Source organism: Diospyros lotus, chromosome 10, assembly GCF_014633365.1.
Source record: "Diospyros lotus cultivar Yz01 chromosome 10, ASM1463336v1, whole genome shotgun sequence".
Taxonomy (NCBI): domain Eukaryota; kingdom Viridiplantae; phylum Streptophyta; class Magnoliopsida; order Ericales; family Ebenaceae; genus Diospyros; species Diospyros lotus.
The window spans coordinates 35,421,578-35,446,953 of NC_068347.1; the positions used below are offsets into that span (position 1 = coordinate 35,421,578).

Consider the following 25,376-nt stretch of genomic DNA (forward strand, 5'->3'; position numbering starts at 1 on the left):
TGTAAGAGACGGCTGCTTTTCTTATTACTCGTTTTGACCGATCGACCGCAATCAACAAACAACATCCCTCTCCCCAACCCCCCCACCCCAGTAGTCTCCCAGCTGCTGTGCTATATAAACATACATACACAGGCACAACATCTCCATCTCCATCTCCATCTCCATCTCTCATTCCCAGTTTTATCAACCAAAAGCTGCTGCAACTCTTTCCAGCCTCTTCCAACCATTTCATTCTATCATCATCCACATATATATATATATATATGGATATGGAAATCCAACTGGTTTCAACAGAATACGTCAAGCCTTCTTCTCCCACACCCCCTCACCTTAAAACCTTCCACATTTCTCTCTTGGACCAGCTCCTCGCTTCTGCTTACGTTCCCATTGTCTTCCACTTTCCCATACCGGATGCTACTTCTGTCAAACAAGTGTTGGCTCGATTAAAGACTTCGCTCTCCCAGACCCTGTCTCGATTTTACCCACTTGCCGGACGACTTAAAGATCATATGTCCTTCGAATGTAACGATGAAGGGGTTCTATTCATAGAAACTCATGTTAATCGTGACATGTCCGAGTTTCTCAAGCAGCCGGAACTCGAGGCCCTGCACCAATTCGTTCCTTACCAAGACTTCGTGCCCGAGCCAGAAACTACCTTATCTCACTTAGCTATTCAAGCCAATGTATTTGCTTCTGGGGGAATTTCCATTGGCGTGTCCATGTCCCACAAGGTGTTAGATGCAAATACACTGGTTTCTTTCCTTAGGTGTTGGACTGCCTTGTCTAGGGGCTGTCAAGACCAAGCAATATTCCCTGACCTCAGCTCAGCATCCTCGCTTTTCCCTCCTAGCTTCGAGCAACTACCACGTAGCATGGCGTATTGCAAGGAGAGTTGGTTCAATCAAGGGAAAAGCATCTTGAGGAGATTTGTGTTCGATTGTAATGCCATAAAAGCCCTCAAGGTTAAGGCCACTAGCCAGCTAGTTCCTTATCCAAGCAGTTCCCAAGCGATAACTTCTTTAATCTGGACGCGTGCAATGGCCGCTTCCGCAACAGTCAAAGGCTCCCAACACCCATCCACGTTGGTCTTTGCAGTAAACATGCGGCCGCGAATGGCATCGCCGTTGTCGGAAAATGCATTTGGAAATATCTTCTGGCTAACAAGTGCACACCACAATGCAGCCCACACAAACGAAAATGATGAGCTGCAAGTTGTGGTGGGTCGGGTGAAGGAAGCAGTTAAAAAGCTAGACAGTAATTTTATCCAAAGCATGCAAGGGGATGAAGGGTTTCACAACATTCGCAAGTTGATGGAAGAAAGAGACGAAGCATATGCCAAAGAAAGACCCGAAATGTACATGGTCAGCGACTTGAGAAGTTTCAAATTGTCGGAGTTGGACTTCGGGTGGGGAAAGCCTATTTGGGTTAGCCATGTTTGGGGATTCCCCAGTTCAGTGTTTGTGAACGGGGTATTTCTAGCGGAAAGCAGCGTGAATGGAGGAGGAATAGAAGCATGGGTGCACTTGGATGAGCCTGAAATGGCTATTTTGGAGCAAGATCCTGAATTCCTACGCTACGCTTCCTCAAATCCTGGTTTTTCAGTGCCAACGTCAATCATAGATTGATGCTTTTGACATTAAAAAGAAAATCAATCTCCATAAGTCCTTTCACTTTTATTTATTTATTTATTTGTAAACAATGGTATTATATATACATGTGTGTATTATACACATTAATTTCATTAGTTTGGCCCGGAAAATGGAGTAACAATTCTAATATTTTCTGTATTCTTGTATATGGCTTATAAGTGGGGGCAAATGTATTTTAAGTGCAATGATGTCTCTACAGATTTTAACGTTTGATTGAGCTTTGCTTGCTGATAGCATTGTTTATCCATGCATGTTGTGAGATATTATAATATTATATTAATGTAACAAAGTTAAGTAGAGACCCACTTATATCCCTAAATTCATAATTGAGTTAAGCAATTGGAAGCGTAAATCAACAGTGTAATTGTTCAAATAATTCTTTTACCAAGTAAAGCATACATATATATACATTCTCAAACTTGAGCCATCTTCATTAATCCAACACCTAATCACCCCTCAAAACCTTCAAGATTTCTACCTTCAAGCTTTTGAACCATTATGTTCATTTCGAAAGTGATGTCCTCGAGCTAGAAACTACCCTAGTTCACTTATACCCCATATTCAAGTAAATACATTTAATTTGTTTTGGGGAAATTGCCATTAGCTTGTCAATGTTGGTTCTTGATGCAAAAATACAATATATAGCTATTTCCCACAATTGTTGGGTTGCCTTATCTAACAACTGTGAAGACAGAACAATATTCCCCGACCTCACCACCTCAGCATCATTGCTCTTCGCTCCAAGATCCAAAACAACCATCACGTAGCATGGCATACATCAGGGAGAATTGGTTGAAGATGGGAAAATCATTTTGAGGAGGTTTGTGTGCATGTACTACCTAGCAGTAGTAGTGCCATGCATACAAGTCCTTATACAAGGTCAAGGCCGCTAGTAGTTCCAAGTGGTAAGTGGTTTAATTTGAAAGTTCGCAATGGTTGCTTCCACAATAATAATGGTAGTGGTGGTGGTGGTGAAAGACTCCCAACAACCTGTTGTAAGAGAAGGCGAGGGTAGATAGTACTTATTAGACCTTTCTTTCAGCACATCCATTAACATTTCAGTCAATTTTCATTTTTATTGCAGTTAGTCAATCCAGCAGAATCAGTCTCCATCATATTCATGCAAATACGATTAATCCATCAGTGGTCAGTTCAAACTATCGAGAAGGTCAACTTCCGTCATTTCATTAAATGATATATAAAATATCAAATGTCTTGTCAATTAAGACGTGACATATATATGGTACGTTAATTGTCTTTGAAAATTCTTAATTGGGAGATTTAGTTAAAAATCTCAGTTACTCCGGCTATTTAAATAAGTAAAGTTTCGAGAGAAGTAATTAAATACATTTAATTTTAAAGATTCACTTAATATGTATTTACACATCTTTTTAAATATTAATTTAATCATAAAAGACTAATAAGACCATCTCCAACTCAAAATTTCAAAATGGTGCAACTTTTTACGCTAAAATGGTGCAACTTCAAGTTATATCCATCCCATTATACTAAAATTTATACCAAATGAATAGTATTATTTCTATTTTCTTATTTTTTTAATTCATAATAATTAATTTATTTTAAAAAAATTATTTAATTATTTACATGTCGACGATCAAAATTGGTCGACCGTGATTTGTCGATCTGCACTAATAAACTAAACACGAATGCAAAGAGAATAAACAACTAGCACAAATATGACGTCTCATTGTTCATCACACTATTTTGGCATGATGTTTTGTTGTCCCATTGGACACGACAAAATGCCAAAATCGTTGTCTCTATTAGAGATGGCCTAATTAATTGACAAAAACACAACTAGGTTTCTTTTCGATAATAACTCTCATTTTTAACCATTCCATCTTTTATCCTTGTTTATGATCTATGAATCAATATGATTTAGAATTAGCCACCTCCTCATATTATAAAGGATTTCTGGTTCCTCATAATTTCACGAGCTAGAAAATGACTTAGATTGGAATAGGCCAATGAGTCAGAAATATTTTGTCTCATATTTATAGAAATCAGGATAAATGACACAGAAGACTTAAAAAGCCGATCATGTGATTCTCCTTATGGGCCTGAGGTTACTTGCTTCAAAGATTGTAATGATTTGTCTCGTGTTAATTAAGGGTTTATCCTGTGATAATTATTTTTCAGACTTTCTTTTTACTTAAACTGTACTTGTAAAAATCACGTCTACCCTAGCATAGAGGATACTAATGTGTCTATCTTCTACCTAAATTGAATTTTCTCACATAGTGACGTGCTACGTACACTGCCCGTGTGTAGTGTCAAGTGAGTTAGGGTCACTGCATCGGTGTCCGGATGTTATGACAAATGAGCAAGGGTCCCTGCATTTACTTGGACGAATGTAGGTAAAAAAGTTAGTCCAAAATCAAAATCAAAACCAAAATCAAAATCAAAGTCAAGGCCAAAACCAAAATTATAGATTAAGGATTGGATCATGGAACATATGAACATTAACAGGCAAAACTTTGGAAGTGGTACATGTGATGATTAGGAGAAAGATTAATATTATGTGTCTTCAAGAAACGAGATGGTAGGGAAAAAAATAAAAATTTTATCATAAACTAGATATAAAATATGGTACACAGGAAATAATCGAGCGAAAAAATAGAGTGGAGATTATTATGGATAAAAAACTTAGTCGATGAGGTAGTGGATGTAAAAAGAATAGGGGATAGGATTATTATGGTGAAGGTTAGTTTAGGAAGAATAACTATGAATATCTTTAGTACATATGCACCACAAGCAGGGTTAAGTGAGGAGATAAAAGTAAAATTTTGGGAGGACTCATACAAATGATACCAAGAGTAGATAAAGTGATTATAGGAGGTGACTAAAATAGTCACGTGGGTGGAGACGGAAACGGCTATAGAGAGGTACATGAAGGGTATGAATTCGGGGAAATTAATAATGAGGATAACTCTATTCTAGATTTTGCTATAGCATATGAGCTCATCATAACCAATACTAGGTTCAAAAAAGAGAATGAACACTTAATCACATATAAAAATATCACATCAAACATTCAAATAGATTACTTCCTCATGAGACAAGAGGATCGGTTATGTTGTAGGAATTGTAAGGTGATACCGGAAGAGTATTTGACTATTCAACATAGACTTTTAGTACTTGACGTCTAAATAAAAAATTGAAAAAGAAAAAATCACATAAAATAAAATTCAAAAATTAGGTGCTGAAATTTAAAATAGGAGAAACAATTAATTTTCAAAAAAAAATTTGAGTAGAAGGGAGGGAATGGAGAATGACAGACATTATTAATATTAATAACATGAGAATCCCCTACCGACGCAATGTGAATCCCTAAATAAAAAATTAAAATTTTATTTAAAATTAATTATTAATTTATTTTTAAAAGACTCCCCTACCGACCCAATGTGAATCCCTCCTAAACGCCCCCTTTTGTTATTTAATTTTAATTTAAACGTGTCTATTCTGTGAACTGCCCCCACTGAACACACTCAAATATTTTAACTGCTTATTCTTTTGAATTTAATTTTTTTTTAAATCACATAATACATAATAATAATTTATAAATAATATGTAATAATAATATAAATATAAAATAAACATGTAATAAATATAAATAACAAAAATATTAAGATTAACCATTAATCATTGAACAAATATATTAATCAAGTAATAAACAACTATTTACTATTTAACAATTAATCAAATAATATCTATTATATAAGAAACATTCAATATTATAATTTAAATCTAAAATGATTAACAACTAAAAATAAAAATAAAAAAATCTTCAATTCTTGATGAGGTTTGTATCTTCGTAAACAGGTGAAAAACAGTGAGGAGAAATAAATTAGGAGCAAAACATTAAGGAAAAAGTTAAAAGCAGAGAAGAAATGAAGAGAAACGGAGGGAGAGGGGAGGCTATTTAAAGGGAAGGGAGGGTGCCAAGTGTCGGGGTGGGGGAGGGGAGCATTGGGGGGGGGGGGGGGGGGGGGGGGGGGGGGGGGTCAGGTGTCACCAGTGGCGGAGCCAGAAATTTTAGGTAGGGTGGGGGAAAATTAAATTCTAAATTTTAAATTTGTCTAAAATTAAATAATATAACAAAACAAAAATAATATAATATTAAAAAATATATATCAATAAATTATACAATCGATATATTTTAATATTTTAATAACGTCGCATAATAATAGTATTATCAATTTTATTAAATATCTATTTTTGAATATACATAATTAAATTATCGTTCAATCATTAATCTCTAATTTGATTGTGCAGTCGAGTCTTGATAAGCTTCGTAATAAACTTTCATTCAATCATTGATCTCTAATTCAATTACATAGCCGAGTCTTGAGAAACTTCATGACAAAAAATATATTTTTTATCATAATTTCAAATATGTAATTGATAAATTTGTAACAAAAAATGAAAAAAAATTAATCCCTTTAATTAAAACATAGTTAAAGAAATGGTCAAATAAAGTTAAGATACACACAAAAAAAAGTGAGTCAACTTTTTATATATCTTATTTTTAATTTTCAACCAATATTAAAAAGAGCTCTTGCAATCGCCATCAGCTACTATAATCGGTGGTTTTCGACGATCAGAGGCAATCACTCGACATCCTTATTCCTATCGACCAACATACCCAAAAACTAATAAAATATAACAGGCAAATTTCATAGATCTAAGCTTAAATTTCTAGCCAAATTCAATGTGCGTAAACGCATTGGCAATTGCCACTAGCCAAAATGGTCGTTAGTTTTCGACAATCAGAAGTAATCACTCAACACCCTTATCTTCATTGACCAATATATCCAAAATTCAGATTTTTTTAAAAATTCAGGATGAGCATTTAGAAAAAAAATTAAAAAAATGAAATTATTATATATAATTTTTTTTTTCAAAAATCCAGGGTGGCAACTACCCACCCTTGGCTGTACGTGACTCAGCTAGGGGTGTGCACGGTGAGGTTTGGGCAGTTTGGGAAGGATTTAATAAGCCAAACCGCATGTGCGGTTTGGCATTAAACCAGACCACGCGGTCTAGTTTGGTGTGCACAAACCGCACCAGACCGCACCGTAAATGCGGTGCGGTCTGGTGCGGTTTCTGCGGTTTGATGCTTCTTTATTGTTTCATTTGGTGTTTCCTTCACTAACTTATAAATTTTTAATTAAAACATAAAAATCAATGCATAAAATCATAATTTTTAAATTTTTATAGTATCTTGGAGTTTAAAACTAAAATAAGTTACTATCTAATAAAAAATGCAAATTTAAAAGTTTTAAATCTACAACATAACCACATGCTCATAATATAAAAATAACATAAAAATCCACAATATAATTCATGGTCAAAAAAGTATATATTTTTAATTTATTTTTTTAATTTTTCAATTATTAGATATTTTTAATTTTTTTATTAATATACTACTTGGCCGGTTTGGTTTTAACCAAACCAAAAAAACCACAAACCGCAAACCGCACAGTTTGAGAATTTCTCAAACCGTGCCAAACCGCACCCCCAAAAAACCGCACGGTTTGGTGCGGTGCGATTTGGTGCGGGCGATTTTCGCGATTTGACGATTTTTTTGCACACCCCTAGGCTCAGCCACTGGGTGTCACGAGGAGGGGGAGGGGGGTGGGCTGGTGCCCGCCAAAATTAGCGACAAGCAGGTGCTCATCGTTAAAATCAATTGAATTAATTTTTTTAAATAAATATATATATTTTAACTACTTTAAAATATAATTAATTTGTAGATATTTAATTTTACAACATTAAACTAATTAGGAAAAAAAATTTACAATCAAGAGAGAATAAAAAATAAAAACAAATAACAAAAATAAATCATTAAAAGTATTTAAGGAACAATGACTAAAAAATAAATAAAATATATTTAAAAAATTTATAAATTTATTATTAATTCCAGAATAAGAGATAAAAATTTATTTTTTATTTTTTAAAATGATTAATAATGTTTATGTTATAAATAATAATAATTTTATAAAATATTTTACTAATTAATTTATAATTTTAAATTACATATATTTTGTAAACTAAAAATGATAAATGTTTTAAGAGAAAACTAAAATCAACAATCACCTGCGACAGACAGTCACCCATTGCAGATAGAGAATTAGTGTTGGGTGATTATTCCTCTCTGAATAATAAATTTTTTAAAATTAATATATATTTTTTAAAATTAATATATTTTTTTAACTAAAAAAATTAATATAGTTCTTTTATATATATTTGATTTTATGACTTCACATTAATTAGAAAAAATAAGTATAAGAGATAAAGAAATAAAAAAAAAAATAATAGAAATAAAACATTAAAGAGTACTTGAAGAATAATGACTGAAGAAGGAAACAAATTATTTTTTAATTAAAATATTTTTCAATAGTATGTAAGTTTATCCTTCATTTTAAAATGGGAGGTCAAGATTAATCTTTTATTTTTTAAATTTTCAATAGTTTTATGTTATAAATAATAATAATTCTATAAATTATTTGACTAATTAATTTTTAGTTTTAAATTATATATTATTTAAACAAAAAAATATTTTTAACAAGTGCATTTCATAAAGCTCAATCGTCTTTAACACCTCAACCGTCAACTATAAATACTTGGATGGTGCAACAATAATTATGGGATTAGAGAACATTCATTACAAGTGTTCTAACTTACTAGTGCTTATACTTTTTTTCTCATGCTTTAAATTGACACAATTTTTCTCAAAACTATTGTTGCATTCATTATTATTATTTATTTTCTGAGTCCTATATAATTGAGAGATATTGTAACTGAGAAGTTTAATTCTCATATTTTCTCTTTTGATTGAAGAATTTTTTTTTTTTGTATTACTTAGCAATAGCAAGTGCTATAGGCCCTACAAGTACTGTAGGCGATTGTATTATCTAGCATTATTGCTAGAAATCTTATTTTGTGGATATGATAAGTCTCTTAAGAGGAAAATAAAATAAATAATCATCTATTTAAATGTGCTCTCTTTGATATAAAGTTGAATATCATTTTATTTATTAAAGAATAAAATTTTATATTATTGTTCAAATGAGTAAAAAAATATAGATATAATATAATAGCAAAATAGACTTTGTAGTCTTGTTTTTATATTTTTTACTAAAAATACCGAAAATATTATAAAAAATTATTATTCTTCTCAATTATACAATTAATTGGAGTGTAACATGCATAGTCAAAAATATAGTTATCTAATTAAATATATAATTTTTAGTATATATGATATTACAATTAAAAATATGTATCCGTTAATGCGCACTTCCTATTCCACTATTAATAAAAATATGTACCTACTCTCGAGAATTATTATTTTCCTAGCGAGCGATTCATTCTTGCATTTTCCAAGAATTAAACTTTGTACCCCCTAGTCTCCAAAAACTTACACACGCATGCGCAACCAACTGATCTGAATGTCTCCTTTATTTATTATGCGCATAAAATATTTTTATTGTACTTTTGTTTAAAATTTTCAGAATTACATTTGCACCCCAATATTTTTCAAAATATGTTTGAAAACTCTTTTTGAATTGAATTTGTAATTTCATGTTTTATTAATTTACAACCTAAAAATAGTATATTCCCTCACTAATTTTGAATTTAATTAAAAATTTTACAAATTATATATTTAACTATGAAAATTTTCATTTTCAAATCAAATTTTAAATTTAATTTTAATATTTTATGAATTTTATATTAAATTTTTATTAATATTTTGTTAAAGGTTAATTTCAGTAACATTACTAAGTTCTTGTGTAAGCTCCTGAATTATATAGCATGACATCATATAATTAATGATGAAATTTAAAACAAGTCAAACGTGTCATCTAAATATCTTGAATACTTTTATTCACTTAAAAATATGGGTATCCGCTAAAAGATAACATATTACTCAATAATGATGATTAATATATTTAAAAAATGTGTGCGTATATATATGGGGCACATCTAGAATTTTATTTATGTACTATTACATTTTATTTTGTACAGTCATTTGAATATTTTGTTTTTTAATTACACTTATTTATTTATATTTTTAAGTTAAATTTATTTTTCTATCTGTATTTTTAATTTAATTTAACCACTTTACTTTAATGTGTAAGAAAAAAAGAAGATAAATACAAGTACATAGATGTAGTTAGATAAATACAAGTATATAGATGTAATCAAAATAATGAAAATTTTCAATTATCACAATTAAAAAATGTATATTTAATTAAATTGAGTTAAAAAAATAAATTTAGTTACTAAAATGTGAAATTAAAGTTTGAATTTCACATTTTATAAAAAAATTTCAAATTTTAACACATTTTTTAAAGTGTAAAAATTAAGGTTTGAAATTACAAATTTTTTAATTTATTTTTTCTTTTTTTTTGCGACAGATTTATTCCATTTCTAAAATTTTTAATTTTTATATTTTTTTAGCAACAAATTTATTCCTCTGCCAATTTTTTTTTTATTTTCTTTTTTTTATAGACAAAATCATGCCGCTAAATTCACTGAATACCCCAAAATTAAATGTACGCCAGCCCGCATACTCCCTTCATGCACGTTGCATGGCAGTGCTAGGATATTAATCCTAGCAATAATTCCAAATGCTGCACCATCAAATCGAATCGCCAACCTCCAAGCACCAAGAACCTCTATACAGGAGCGCGAATCAGCTAATTTGGAAGCCTCCTTAGTTATTGAAATACATAACTTATATTTATAACATTTTTTTTCAAACTTTCTAGAATAATATTTACAGTTCAAAATTTTTAAAAATTATTTAATGAATATTAATTTTAATATTAATGTTAGTAGAGGGAAATGAATATTAATTTTAATTTTAATATTTATTAATTTTATTTTATTACTAATTCAAATATAAATTTATAAATTATTATATTAGAAGCGAAAAATTTTGTTCTTATTTTAATTTTAATTTTTATAAAATAATGAATATTAATTTTAATTTTACATTAAATTTTTAATTTATTTTTTTTGTTTTTAGCGACAAGCATATCTCGTCCTAATTTTTAATTTTTAATTTTTAATTTTTTTTTTAATGACGAGGGCACACTCATCACTAAATTTTGAATTTTAAATTTCTTTTTCTTTTTTTGAGACAAGTGCACCATCGTCGCTAGATTTTGTATTCTAAATTTATTTTTTTCTTTTTTAACAACAAGTGTGCCATGTCACTAATTTTTGTATTTTAAATTTATTTTTTTTCTTTTTTTTGCGACAAGTGCACCCCAACGCTAACATCTTTTATTTTTATTTTTTTTTCTCTTTTTATATATATATATATGTGTGTGGGTCGACCATGACAGCCAACCCAATTTCTGTCTCTCTCTATGTGTTTGTGTATATGTGTGTATATGGTATGGAAGAAAAATAGAGAAGTGAGGCGGTGGACGGAATGGTCGGAGGAGATAATGAGTGAGATTAAAATGAGAATTTTAAAATTTTGATAAAATTTTACATGGGTGGGCTGTGGAGAAATACAATTTCCCTTAACATTTCAGTCAATTTTCATTTTTATTGCAGTTAGTCAATCCAGCAGAATCAGTCTCCATCATATTCATGCAAATACGATTAATCCATCAGTGGTCAGTTCAAACTATCGAGAAGGTCAACTTCCGTCATTTCATTAAATGATATATAAAATATCAAATGTCTTGTCAATTAAGACGTGACATATATATGGTACGTTAATTGTCTTTGAAAATTCTTAATTGGGAGATTTAGTTAAAAATCTCAGTTACTCCGCCTATTTAAATAAGTAAAGTTTCGAGAGAAGTAATTAAATACATTTAATTTTAAAGATTCACTTAATATGTATTTACACATCTTTTTAAATATTAATTTAATCATAAAAGACTAATAAGACCATCTCCAATCTAAAACTTCAAAATGATGTAACTTTTATACTAAAATGGTACATTTTTCACACTATCCTATCAAGTTATCTCCAACCCATTATACCAAAATTTACACCAAATAAATAGTATTATTTCTATTACCTTATTTTTTTAATTCATAATAATTAATTTATTTAAAAAAATATTTAACTATTTACGTAATTGCAAATTAAATATATAAAAAAATTTATATGTATTTACATAAAATATTGTAATTATTTAAAAACTTAAATACAATATTATACATAATATCGTAATGTACAAGATTTATAATTTAACACGACAAGATTCAAAAGGGATTATTTAAACGATAAAACATTACAAACAAAAAATACAATTAAGACTGAACATTTAATTCTTAGAATTAGTATATTTCTTCCACAAATGTTCAATCAATTCATTTCGAAATACAATGTGGGCCTCTTTATCCTTGATTTTTCGGTATCAAGCTAAAAATTCTTGAACTGTCCGATTTCAGATCAAGAACAATGCAAGTTTATACGAAAACAACAAAGAAGAATCATGAAGAAAAAAGATAAACAGCAAAACAAAGAACTTAGAAGTTCCTCAACTCCATTTGGTCATTATTTTGATGGTTTTGAAGGATTTGAAAATAATCTATTAGAATATTAAATATTTGTCTTTCATTTTTAGTGTATGTTGCATTTTAATTTTCAATATTTATGTTTCTGTATAGCTTATGTTGTTCTCAACTTTTTAAATCTTATGGAGTAATTTATTTTATTTTGTTAAATAATTATAATTATTTTTTCTTAATTTTAATTTATTATGTTCTTAAAAATAATGATCAAATTAAATATACAAATTAAGACCAAAATCAATAATTATACATACTAAAACAAAACTAAAAGAGGATATAATGGGAATAACATTTTTTTACATCGAAAGGGAAAGGATAATTTGGGCATAAACTTCTCATGGCATTTTTGCAGTGGGTGAACAGTTTTTTTTTATAAGTATATGGCGTCCCACTATTCATCACACCATTTTGGTGTGATGTTTTGCTATCCCATTGGAGATGGCCTAAGAGACAAAAACACAACTAAATTTATATTCAATAATAACTCTCTTTTTTTTTTAACTATTCTATCTTTTATCTTGTTTATGATCTATTAATCAATATGATCTAGAATTAGCCGCCTCCTCATATTATAAAGGATTTCTAGTTCCTAATAGTTTCACGCTAGAAAATGACTTGGACTGGAATTGGTGAATGAGTCAGAAATATTTTGTCTCAAATTTATAAAAATTAGGATAAATGGCACAAAGAAGACTCAAAAAGCCGATCATAGGACTCTCCTTGCGGGCTTGAGGTTACTCTCTTCAGAGATTATAAGGATTTGTCTAGTGTTGAGGATTTATCCTCTGATAATTATTCTTCAGACTTTCTTTTTACTTAAACTGTATTTGTAAAAATCACTTCTACCCTAGCATAGAGGATACTTCGGTGTCTATCTTCTACCTAAATTGAATTTTCACGCATTACTTATATTATTCGATCAGAATCAATATTCTCTAGTATAGATCGAGCAGATTATTCGGGTTATAATCCTACACACTAATTGATGCTTTAACCTCTAATTCAATTTTAATGATGTGACTTCTGAACGGGCATGAATTCTTCTATTTTTTGGGACAATAATTAACATTTCTGAAAATTAAAATTATAAACCCTTACATGGCAGTTATTAGTAGCAAAATTGTGAAGTTTATTTCACATTAATTAAAGGATACGTATATAATTAAATTGCATCCAGCCCAGACGAAATCATCGAAGTGGGCAGCAGCCAGCAGTCCCCGGGTTGAGACAAAGCCTTGATAATTAATTTAACGCCCCTCAAGTTATGTGAGCATCCTCTTATAATATTAATATTTATATATATATATATATGTGGGTATTTGTTGAATAATAAATCCCCGTTGGAACTATAGTTTTTATATTTATTTGTGGGAACTGTGTGTATCCCATCTCGTATATATTCATAGACCGAACCACCTTGTGACATGACTGACTTTCAAATAGGAATTAGCATGACTCTTTTTTTAACTCGTCCGGGTGCTTAGGTACGTAGGGGGTAAAGCTTAGGTACGTAGGGGCGAGAGAGACTTTCATGACCCAACTCTTTACAGTGGAAGAGATATATAGTCGTACATTCAAGATGGATGTTATCAAATGTTGTTAATAAAATATTTTTTATTTTTTAAGCGTCAATCAATGAATTTTTATTTAAAAAATTTTATTTTTCTTTACAGGCACCTTTTACCATACATAATTATATATATTGAAGATTTAATAAGGTAAACTCAATCAAATTAAACGACTTTGACTTTCATGGGTTGAGAAGGTCAAGTATGCCATACCTATTCTAATTTCATCTACTGTTACAATTTTTTTATGCAATCAGTCACTTTGACTTGAATTCAATTTAAATAAAGAATTTAAAGTATGGTAAAGATTTTTTTTTTTTAATTTGATCTATTCGAGACTCAATAATTTTAGTCAAAGATATGTATGTTCTTCTCTCTTTATAAATAAAACTGCATATTTAATTAAGTGTATCGATTAAAATACAAATAAGAAAATAACTCTGATATGTATGTTCATCTCATTTGTAAACTAGTTATTCACATAGTGAATTTTACTTCCATTGCGATAATGTCCATATAATTTGTAAACTAGTATGTATATGCTTATGTTCGTTTATCATGTTATAATATAATTGATGAAAGATTTTATGAATACTATAGTTTGATGCGTTATCCCTTTAATTAGAAGGTGTCACATATCACGCTCCTCTTATCTTATTAGAAAATGTGCTTCTATATATCTCACAAATCCTTAACTTAATCTAAGAATTTTTCTCTTTGAGGATTTTTTTGATACATAAGAGTCAAAACTATATAAATAATATGAATTCTCAAAAGATAAAGAGACACCCTTAAAACTTAATATTCAGTATTAACTTGATCGATAAGAGTAATTAAAAAAAAAAAAAACCTTGCTCTTATAAGAATTTAATGTTGTATTATAATTGTAATTTAAAATTTAAATTTAATTATGATTGGAATATTATCTATAAGTAATTTTTTTTTGGTGATTTATCAAGATTTATTTTTGTGATTCATATTCTAAATAGAATATAAATTTATATAATTAAGTGAATTCTTTTTTCTATACATTTATAGATCAATAATAGACCTATATATAAATAAGCATGAAGTATACTAAAATTATAATGGTAATATTTATTACTATAATAACAATATTATTATAATAATATTTTATTTTATTTATCCTTTATTTTTTTTAATTCAAATTGTTAATATAATTTTTTTTTTGTGTTTAATAGTGTGATCGAAATTTATTTTTTTATCTTAAATTTAGACGTGATGAGCGTGTTAGGCGTCCATCTGACATCATCGTTAACTAAATACAAATAAATAATACTTAATATAATAATAATAATAATTTAGTACTCATAAAGTATGGGAGCTGGGCGGAACCCATGTTCGTACCAATTGTTGTTATAATATTAATTTATTTATTTATGCAATGGGAATATTAATTAGTTAGTTGAATTCTGTTTGAATGATTATTATTATTATAATAATATGAATATATGGAACCGCGTTGATACCACTCTCCAATTATAACACCCAAAGCCACTGTAAGAGACCGCTACTTTTCCTATTACTCGTTTTGATGAACGCACTTTAATTTGACCGATCGACCGCGCAATCAACAAACAACATCGCTCTTTCCCCAACACCCACCCCCCCCCGCCCCCGGTAGTCCCCCAGCTGCTGCGCTATATATACATACATACACAGGCACAACATCTCCATCTCCATCTCTCATCCCCAGCTGCTGCTATATATACATACATACATACACAGGCACAACATCTCCATCTCCATCTCTCATCCCCAATTTTATCAACCAAAAGCTGCTGCAACTCTTTCCAGCCTCTTCCAACCATTTCATTCTATCATCATCCACATATATATATGGATATGGAAATCCAACTGGTTTCAACCGAATACGTCAAGCCTTCTTCTCCCACACCCCCTCACCTTAAAACCTTCCACATTTCTCTCTTGGACCAGCTCCTCGCTTCTGCTTACGTTCCCATCGTCTTCCACTTCCCCATACCGGATGCTACCTCCGTCAAACAAGTGTTGGCTCGATTAAAGACTTCGCTCTCTCAGACCCTGTCTCGATTTTACCCACTTGCTGGACGACTTAAAGATCATATGTCCTTCGAATGTAACGATGAAGGGGTTCTATTCATAGAAACTCATGTTAATCGTGACATGTCCGAGTTTCTCAAGCAGCCAGAACTCGAGGCCCTGCACCAATTTGTTCCTTACCAAGACTTCGTGCCCGAGCCAGAAACTACCTTATCTCACCTAGCTATTCAAGCCAATGTATTTGCTTCTGGGGGAATTTCCATTGGCGTGTCCATGTCCCACAAGGTGTTAGATGCAAATACACTGGTTTCTTTCCTTAGGTGTTGGACTGCCTTGTCTAGGGGCTGTCAAGACCAAGCAATATTCCCTGACCTCAGCTCAGCATCCTCGCTTTTCCCTCCTAGCTCCGAGCAACTACCACGTAGCATGGCGTATTGCAAGGAGAGTTGGTTCAATCAAGGGAAAAGCATCTTGAGGAGATTTGTGTTCGATTGTAATGCCATAAAAGCCCTCAAGGTTAAGGCCACTAGCCAGCTAGTTCCTTATCCAAGCAGTTCCCAAGTGATAACTTCTTTAATCTGGACGCGTGCAATGGCTGCTTCCGCAACAGTCAAAGGCTCCCAACACCCATCCACGTTGGTCTTTGCAGTAAACATGCGGCCGCGAATGGCATCGTCGTTGTCTGAAAATGCATTTGGGAATATCTTCTGGCTAACAAGTGCACACCACAATGCAGCCCACACAAACGAAAATGATGAGCTGCAAGTTGTGGTGGGTCGGGTGAAGGAAGCAGTTAAAAAGCTAGACAGTAATTTTATCCAAAGCATGCAAGGGGATGAAGGGTTTCACAACATTCGCAAGTTGATGGAAGAAAGAGACGAAGCATATGCCAAAGAAAGACCCGAAATGTACATGGTCAGCGACTTGAGAAGTTTCAAATTGTCGGAGTTGGACTTCGGGTGGGGAAAGCCTATCTGGGTAAGCCATGTTTGGGGATTCCCCAATTCAGTATTTGTTAATGGGGTATTTCTAGTAGAAAGCAGCGTGAACAGAGGAGGAATAGAAGCATGGGTGCACTTGGATGAACCTGAAATGACTATTTTGGAGCAAGATCCTGAATTCCTACGCTACGCTTCCTCAAATCCTGGTTTTCCAGTGCCAACGTCAATCATAGATTGATGCTTTTGGAGTCTCCAATTTCACCCTTTTTTTCTTTTTTATTTATTTATTTATTTGTAACAATCGTATTATATGACATTATATAGAAGCGGATTATACACCTTTCATTGGAGCACTGGATGTTGTCCAAGGAGTTGGTATTACTTTTATAATGATGGGGTAACCATTCTAATATTTTCTGAATTCTTGTATATGGCGTCTCTTCACCCTTTTTTTTTTATTTGTAACAATTAGTGATATTATATGACATAATATATAAGCGGATTATACTCCTTTAATTAGAGCACACGATGCTGTCCAAGGAGTTACTATTACTTATACTTGACCTGAATTCTTAATATATTGTTCTTTTAACACATCTTTGGTTGACAAATACTCTATATATACATGTTTTTATTTATTATTTTAATGTCTAAGCAGTCTTTAGGTGAAAATAATTAAATTGAATTATCTGAAATTGACAGTTTAATTCACTTTAATCTATATTTTGGTTGAGTTCAGTTTTTAAATTTAAATATTTTAATTATTTTAGTTCAGTTCAATCTCTGTAGTAAAAAAAATTAAAATAACTAAATTAACAAAAAAATAAAAAATAACATCATTTTTTCTTTACCAATTTTTTTTTTTTTTCATTTTTTTCAATCAGTTCAATTTTTTCAGTTTATTCGATTTGAGCATCTATTTAGTTGGTTTGGTTCAATTTTTGTAAAAAAATTAATCTATTCAATTTGAATACTTCCAACATTTAACCAACTAAAAGCTCACCCTCAATTATTTGTTCAACACTTGGCTCAATTTGTGAATTTTTATACAAGCACCACCTCCAAAGTTGTCACAAAAATATTATTCATTTTCATCACCTAATTAGTTTGTGAATTTTAAATTTCGTAATAAATTAAGTATTATATTTTAATGTTTATTATTATAAATATAATTATATCAATATAAAATATCACCATAAATAACAAACTTAAATATTCAATTAACATTTTCGTAAGCAATTGATAGTGATGTAGCAAGAGCTTATCATAGGAGAGACCATAGAAGTCCCAAAAATCAATGATCTCATAATTAAATCATTGATTATATATTTAAGGTTTTTTTTGTTTGGGAAAAGAAAATAGTTTCTTAAAAAGAGTTTTCTTTCAAATGTATTTTTTATTATTTGACTGTAACATGAGGATTTGGACATTTGTTGTGACCAAACAATGCATGAGAGAGAGAGAGAGATAGCGAAACAGAGAGAGAGAGAGGGAGAGACCAAACAATAAGAGAAGGAGAGACTGAACAGATAGCAAAGAAAGAGCCAACAACAGGGCTAAACGACGACGCAAAGGACAACGTCGATATATAGGAATGCAAACAGCGACGAAGAATAAAAATAACGTTAGTGAGATAGATGATAAATAGATATGACGACAGTGAAATAAATGACAACAATGAGCACAAAAGTGGAGTGATTGAGGCACTATAGTGCAAAGGGAATCAAGAAAGACGTTTTAGTACAAGGGAAAGTGACTTTCCTTCTAGTAGATGAGAAGTCGTTTTTCTCAACTTGTATGTCATTTTAAGTTAGATTTTTTGTTAATTGAAATTAATTTTCTGTTGAATTATATTAAGTATCTAAATAACTTTATGGATTTGAATGTATCCTAAACCCAATCATCAGATCCAAAGGAATAAAAGCCCAATTTAATAATGTACCCATATGCAGGGACATATACCATGGCAATTTTTGATTTTATAATAATTTTTAAGTAATTAGGTAGCTCATTTATGTAATTACTAATAATAATTTATGGCCTGGGGAATCACATGGCCACATTTTTTTATATTTAATTAGTTATGGTTTGTTATATATTTATATATATGTACAAGTAGACTATTTAAATTATTAATATTTGCATGTTCACGTTCATTCATTCATTTGGTCAACTCCTCTTAAACCATTTATTTGCATGATCTTGAAACAGATCTAGATGGGACCCTTGAAATAATTAAGTTAATTAATTGAAAGTGTAGATTAATTAATAATTGTGATTTGAGTCTCGTTAATCACAATTATTTCTTTTTTGGTCTTAAGTGATACAATCATACTTGCTAACAAAAATAAATCCAAAATAGAAAGTAAAAAACAATAGGAAATAAACACGGAGTTTGTCCCTCCATCCCCCCAAGAGCGGGGTGTCGCATGGGAGCACAATGTCTGGTCTGCTGCAAATGGTATCTGAGCGGTGCTCTGTGGCAGCACAAAGGTGTGCAAAGGGTGATATTGGGCTCTATCAAGTGTGGACAATTAAGGAGCTTTTCAAGCATCACTGGTACTGAACATATAGGAGCGAGTTGGAAGCACTTCACACCAAGTGCTTCGAGATGGAGAGTAGCTAGACAACGGCTGCGTAACACGAACTCGTCAGGGTGCTTGGCTAGGGGGTAAAGCAAGTCAGGTGTCGGGCATTACCATTTTTGGTGAGGGAGAATGTATAACCCAACTCTTTTCACTGCAAGAGATACTTCTACTGAAAGAGAAACCGTTAAATATTGGAGTATCAATATAAGAGTTTAACTGGATTTTCAAAAAAAAATCAAAAAAACTAATAAAATGACAGTAGAAACATAAATCAAAAACACCCTTACAAAACTCATTTCAATGTCCATATGCTATCCGAAACTAAACTATGTCATAAAGGATTTAGTGTATAGACCTTTCAACTCTTGAAGACCGATGAAGAGGCTAAAATCCTTTCAATAGCAGCAACTCATTGCTCCAAACAACTCCTGAACAATCTTTTTGTTAGATCGAACTAACTCCCAAAAACACGGAAGGCCTAGTCAATTCACACTCCAGCGAGATGATAAATCTCAACACTCTCTCTTTATACTAGACTGAGAGAGTAAGGGAGATTAAGGTTGAAAATGAAAATGAATTTGAGTTTAAAATGAAAAATCCTAATAACTAAAACAGTTTTCACTATTTTACTTGGGTTGTTACTATAACAATGGACAAATAAGGAGATAAGGAAGATGGGCAACCAAAAAGTATTTCGAGCTCTAAAAACTAGAAAAGAATTCAGGCTAGGGCCGAGAGAAAATCAATGCAACAGTTGCATTTTAATTTTTGGCTTGTATATCAAAATATAAAACCCTAACTGCCCAATCATCTTCATAACGAACAAGGGACATGCAAATCGAGCGTGGGACATGAAAGAGATCAGAAGGGCGCGCGTCATCCTCCTTTCGTCCACCCTCACCACATGCCTAGCTTTCTGTTACACAAGACGACAAATCGATCGTGCGATCTACCAGCCAAAACGATAGGAACTGTCGACAGTTCATCTAGCAACGATCGATAGTTTCCCAAGGTTGTCAACCATTTTTACTCTTTTTTTCAGAATTTTCAAAAATTGCATCTAGACCCGATATTAATTCTTAATAATACTTTTATTATCTCATAATGACACTAAAACTCCCGTTAACTCTTAATGGCATGCACATCAACTCTTAACGATTTCTCCTTATTAATTAATTATTTGAACCCGATCTTTTAACTCTTAATGGTAAACATCATTAATTCTTAATGACGATTTCAACCTTAATCACTTAGTCAACCATCACACCCGAATATGTTGCAATCTTCTAGATTCATTACTTAGCAATCATGACACGTCAACCATCTTAACATTGACCAAACACTTTTGATCTACAACGAGAATCTTTCCATCTCCTCAAAATACCTCGAAAAACCTTGAGTAACAACCAACATTATGTTAGGTCGACCCTACTAGTAATAAAGTCTTACTTCAGAATAAAACCTATTTGGACTTTCGATTCTCGTGTACTATAATCCCTCCATTAGTAATCATCCCGACCAAGTGAGAGTTATGAACTGATCAAACTCACTAACTTGATGACTATGCCAAAATCAATGTGGTGAGATCGAGACGACACATCAGAACTCTTTCCGACATTGGAATACTTTTCAATCAAATGTATCCTAGTCAAAGGTTTCTACAACAAAGATCATCACCGATCACATAAGATGTTCATCTCACGTCAGAGATTAATAGATCTCATTAACAATCACCTACCTCTATCTACCACTATACAAGGACCACGCAGTACATCTCACACCTAGTATCCGAATGATTCTTAACAACAGCAAATCCCTGGCATCGACACACAAGACAATTATTTTGCCTTCGATCAAAATAATTAATAACACAATCGAAATCTGTGATAAATCATAGATCCTCTCAACTATGTGATCTATCACATGCGTTACATTCAGTAAGTATTCCACTGACACCTACTCACATATATACTATATACATCTCATGGATTATGATATATGACTCACTATCCTTTATCATTAGCATCTCATACTAATCAAATGTAGTATCACATGTGTCAGTCCGTACTCGACTAATCATAGTCATCTTCTGAAAAGTCTAAGGACTGGAAATTATCATTAAGATATCCTTAATACAAAGTTCCTTAGTTACATATTCTTAACACTTAAGAATAAGACATTTTAACAAAAAATCTAGGGACTCATTCATATATAATGATTCATAAAGTATGAATAAAAATATGATTTTAAAATATAAAAATATATTTTATTACATATTGCAAGAATTACATCGTTAGTCCCATAATAATAAATATCAAATACCATCTAAATCTAGTATTAGGCTTCCAACACTAACACCTGTACCCAAGATGGTCTCTAGTTTTGATATTATGAAATTCTATTAATAAAATATTCTTTATTTTTCAAACGTCAATCAATGAATTTGTATTTAATTTTTTTTTTCCGCATATATAAGGCAAGACACCTTTTAACTATACATAATTATGTTGAAGATTTAGTGAACTAAACTCAATCAAATTAAACGACTTAGACTTTCATGGGTTGAGAAGCCAAAATGTCAAGCAAGCCATACCTATTCTAATTTCAACTACTGTTACAATTTTTTTATGCCACCATTCACTTTGAATTGAATTCAATTTAAATAAAGAATTTAAAGTATAATAAAGGATTTTTTTTTTTTAATTTGATCAATTCGAGACTCAATTAACTTAGTCAAGATATGTATATATGTTCTTCTCTTCCTAAATAAAACTACATATTTGATCAAATGTACTGATTAAGATACAGATAAGAATATATGTCCGACAATATCCAATTTAAAATTTTTTTGAGAATAAGAGCTAATATCTTTTGTAAACTAGTTATTCACATAGTAATTTTTACTTCATTTTCGATCATGTTCATATAATTTGTAAATTACTATAAATATGATATCAATTATACTCTTTTATCACGTTATAATATATTGAAATTATAATAGTAGTATCACTATTATAATAATAATATTATAATAATAATTTATTCTTTGTGTTTGTGATTTTTTTAATTTAAATTTTTTATATAAATCTTTTATGATCGATTGTGATTGATAGTTTGGTGGTAATTTATTTTTTTATCTTAAATTCAGACATGCTGAGCTTGTCAGGCGTCTATGTGACAGCATCCATGACTAAATACAAATCAAAAATTAATATAATAATAATTTAGTACTCATAAAGGTACGTGAGCTTGGCGGAACGCATGTTCGTACCAATTGTTATAATATTAATTAATTTATGCAATGGGAATATTAATTAGTTAGTTGAATTCTGTTTGAATGATTATTATTATTATAATAATATGAATATATGGAACCGCGTTGATACCACTCTCCAATTATAACACCCAAAGCCACTGTAAGAGACCGCTACTTTTCCTATTACTCGTTTTGATGAACGCACTTTAATTTGACCGATCGACCGCGCAATCAACAAACAACATCGCTCTTTCCCCAACACCCACCCCCCCCCGCCCCCGGTAGTCCCCCAGCTGCTGCGCTATATATACATACATACACAGGCACAACATCTCCATCTCCATCTCTCATCCCCAGCTGCTGCTATATATACATACATACATACACAGGCACAACATCTCCATCTCCATCTCTCATCCCCAATTTTATCAACCAAAAGCTGCTGCAACTCTTTCCAGCCTCTTCCAACCATTTCATTCTATCATCATCCACATATATATATGGATATGGAAATCCAACTGGTTTCAACCGAATACGTCAAGCCTTCTTCTCCCACACCCCCTCACCTTAAAACCTTCCACATTTCTCTCTTGGACCAGCTCCTCGCTTCTGCTTACGTTCCCATCGTCTTCCACTTCCCCATACCGGATGCTACCTCCGTCAAACAAGTGTTGGCTCGATTAAAGACTTCGCTCTCTCAGACCCTGTCTCGATTTTACCCACTTGCTGGACGACTTAAAGATCATATGTCCTTCGAATGTAACGATGAAGGGGTTCTATTCATAGAAACTCATGTTAATCGTGACATGTCCGAGTTTCTCAAGCAGCCAGAACTCGAGGCCCTGCACCAATTTGTTCCTTACCAAGACTTCGTGCCCGAGCCAGAAACTACCTTATCTCACCTAGCTATTCAAGCCAATGTATTTGCTTCTGGGGGAATTTCCATTGGCGTGTCCATGTCCCACAAGGTGTTAGATGCAAATACACTGGTTTCTTTCCTTAGGTGTTGGACTGCCTTGTCTAGGGGCTGTCAAGACCAAGCAATATTCCCTGACCTCAGCTCAGCATCCTCGCTTTTCCCTCCTAGCTCCGAGCAACTACCACGTAGCATGGCGTATTGCAAGGAGAGTTGGTTCAATCAAGGGAAAAGCATCTTGAGGAGATTTGTGTTCGATTGTAATGCCATAAAAGCCCTCAAGGTTAAGGCCACTAGCCAGCTAGTTCCTTATCCAAGCAGTTCCCAAGTGATAACTTCTTTAATCTGGACGCGTGCAATGGCTGCTTCCGCAACAGTCAAAGGCTCCCAACACCCATCCACGTTGGTCTTTGCAGTAAACATGCGGCCGCGAATGGCATCGTCGTTGTCTGAAAATGCATTTGGGAATATCTTCTGGCTAACAAGTGCACACCACAATGCAGCCCACACAAACGAAAATGATGAGCTGCAAGTTGTGGTGGGTCGGGTGAAGGAAGCAGTTAAAAAGCTAGACAGTAATTTTATCCAAAGCATGCAAGGGGATGAAGGGTTTCACAACATTCGCAAGTTGATGGAAGAAAGAGACGAAGCATATGCCAAAGAAAGACCCGAAATGTACATGGTCAGCGACTTGAGAAGTTTCAAATTGTCGGAGTTGGACTTCGGGTGGGGAAAGCCTATCTGGGTAAGCCATGTTTGGGGATTCCCCAATTCAGTATTTGTTAATGGGGTATTTCTAGCAGAAAGCAGCGTGAACAGAGGAGGAATAGAAGCATGGGTGCACTTGGATGAACCTGAAATGGCTATTTTGGAGCAAGACCCTGAATTCCTACGCTACGCTTCCTCAAATCCTGGTTTTCCAGTGCCAACGTCAGTCGTAGATTGATGCTTTTGGCATTAAAAAGAAAATCAATCTCCGTATTTCACTTTTATTTATTTATTTATTTATTTGTAAACAATGGTATTATATACACATGTGTGTATTATGCACATTAATTAATTTCATTAGTTGGGCCCGGAAAATGGAGTAACAATTCTAATATTTTCTGAATTCTTGTATATGGCTTATAATTAAGTGGGGGCAAATGTATTTTAAGTGCAATGATGTCTCTACAGATTTTAAAGTATGATTGAGCTTTGCTTGCTCATGGGATTGTTTTTGTTCATGTTGTGATATATTATAATATTTATACGTTAATATATTATATATTTATATTAATGTAACAAAGTTAAGTAGAGACCCACTTATATCCCTAAATTCATAATTGAGTTAAGCAAATATTGGAAGTGTAAATCAACAGTGTAATTGTTTAAATATAATTCTTTTACCAAGTGAAGCATATATATATACTCTCAAACATGAGCCGCGCGTCTTCATTAATCCAACACCTAATCACCCCTCGAAACCTTCAAGATGTCTACCTTGGACCAGTTCATCTCTTCTAAATACATCCCCAGGGGCCATTATCTTTCAATATTCCATAATTGATACCAGCTCCATCAAACAAACAAGTATTGGCTCATTTAAGAGCTTGGTTCTTCGAGATCATATCTCGTTTTTATCTATTTATTGAACTGTTTAAAGATCACATATTATTTGATTGCAATGACCGTTTAAAGATCACATGTTCGAGTTTCTCAAATAACCAAACTCGAGCTCATATCTATTTAATTTGAAAGTGGTAAGTGGTTTAGTTTGGGTGCACTAGCCATGCTCTCGCTTTTGTGTAAAATTACAAATGAACTTATCTGTTCACTAGCAGTTTGGTGTTTGTCTCAACAAAAT

At 32.0% G+C, this 25,376-nt stretch overlaps 2 protein-coding genes across 7 annotated transcripts in view; both read left to right on the top strand.

Moving 5' to 3' along the window:
• LOC127812162 (stemmadenine O-acetyltransferase-like) overlaps nucleotides 1-17,120 on the top strand; it is a 79,006-nt gene extending 61,886 nt beyond the window's left edge. For 3 of the 5 annotated variants that reach the window (XM_052352507.1, XM_052352506.1, XM_052352504.1), the window contains exons 2-3: nucleotides 419-655; nucleotides 16,039-17,120. In XM_052352507.1, the coding sequence (XP_052208467.1) occupies nucleotides 419-655; nucleotides 16,039-17,008 (1,207 nt within the window). In that variant the 3' untranslated portion in view covers nucleotides 17,009-17,120. Of the gene's footprint in view, nucleotides 1-146; nucleotides 330-418; nucleotides 656-15,638 lie in introns of those variants that run through there. The other 2 variants (XM_052352503.1, XM_052352501.1) reach the window with 2 other exon arrangements.
• Nucleotides 103-24,641, top strand: LOC127812163 (stemmadenine O-acetyltransferase-like). 2 transcript variants are annotated; one of them, XM_052352509.1, is made up of 3 exons: nucleotides 103-144; nucleotides 15,542-15,644; nucleotides 23,107-24,641. In XM_052352509.1, the coding sequence occupies exon 3, from the start codon at nucleotides 23,115-23,117 to the stop codon at nucleotides 24,474-24,476; it is 1,362 nt and encodes a 453-aa protein (XP_052208469.1). In that variant the 5' UTR covers nucleotides 103-144; nucleotides 15,542-15,644; nucleotides 23,107-23,114; the 3' UTR covers nucleotides 24,477-24,641. The 2 variants fall into 2 exon arrangements, with proteins under 2 accessions (XP_052208469.1, XP_052208470.1); XM_052352510.1 differs by lacking the exon at nucleotides 103-144 and adding an exon at nucleotides 15,441-15,481.
• The last annotated feature ends 735 nt before the right edge of the window (nucleotides 24,642-25,376 follow it).

Coding starts and splice junctions, on each gene's coding strand:
- LOC127812163 (XM_052352509.1), top strand. CDS start 23,115: ATGGATATGGAAATCCAACTGGTTTCAACCGAATACGTCAAGCCTTCT.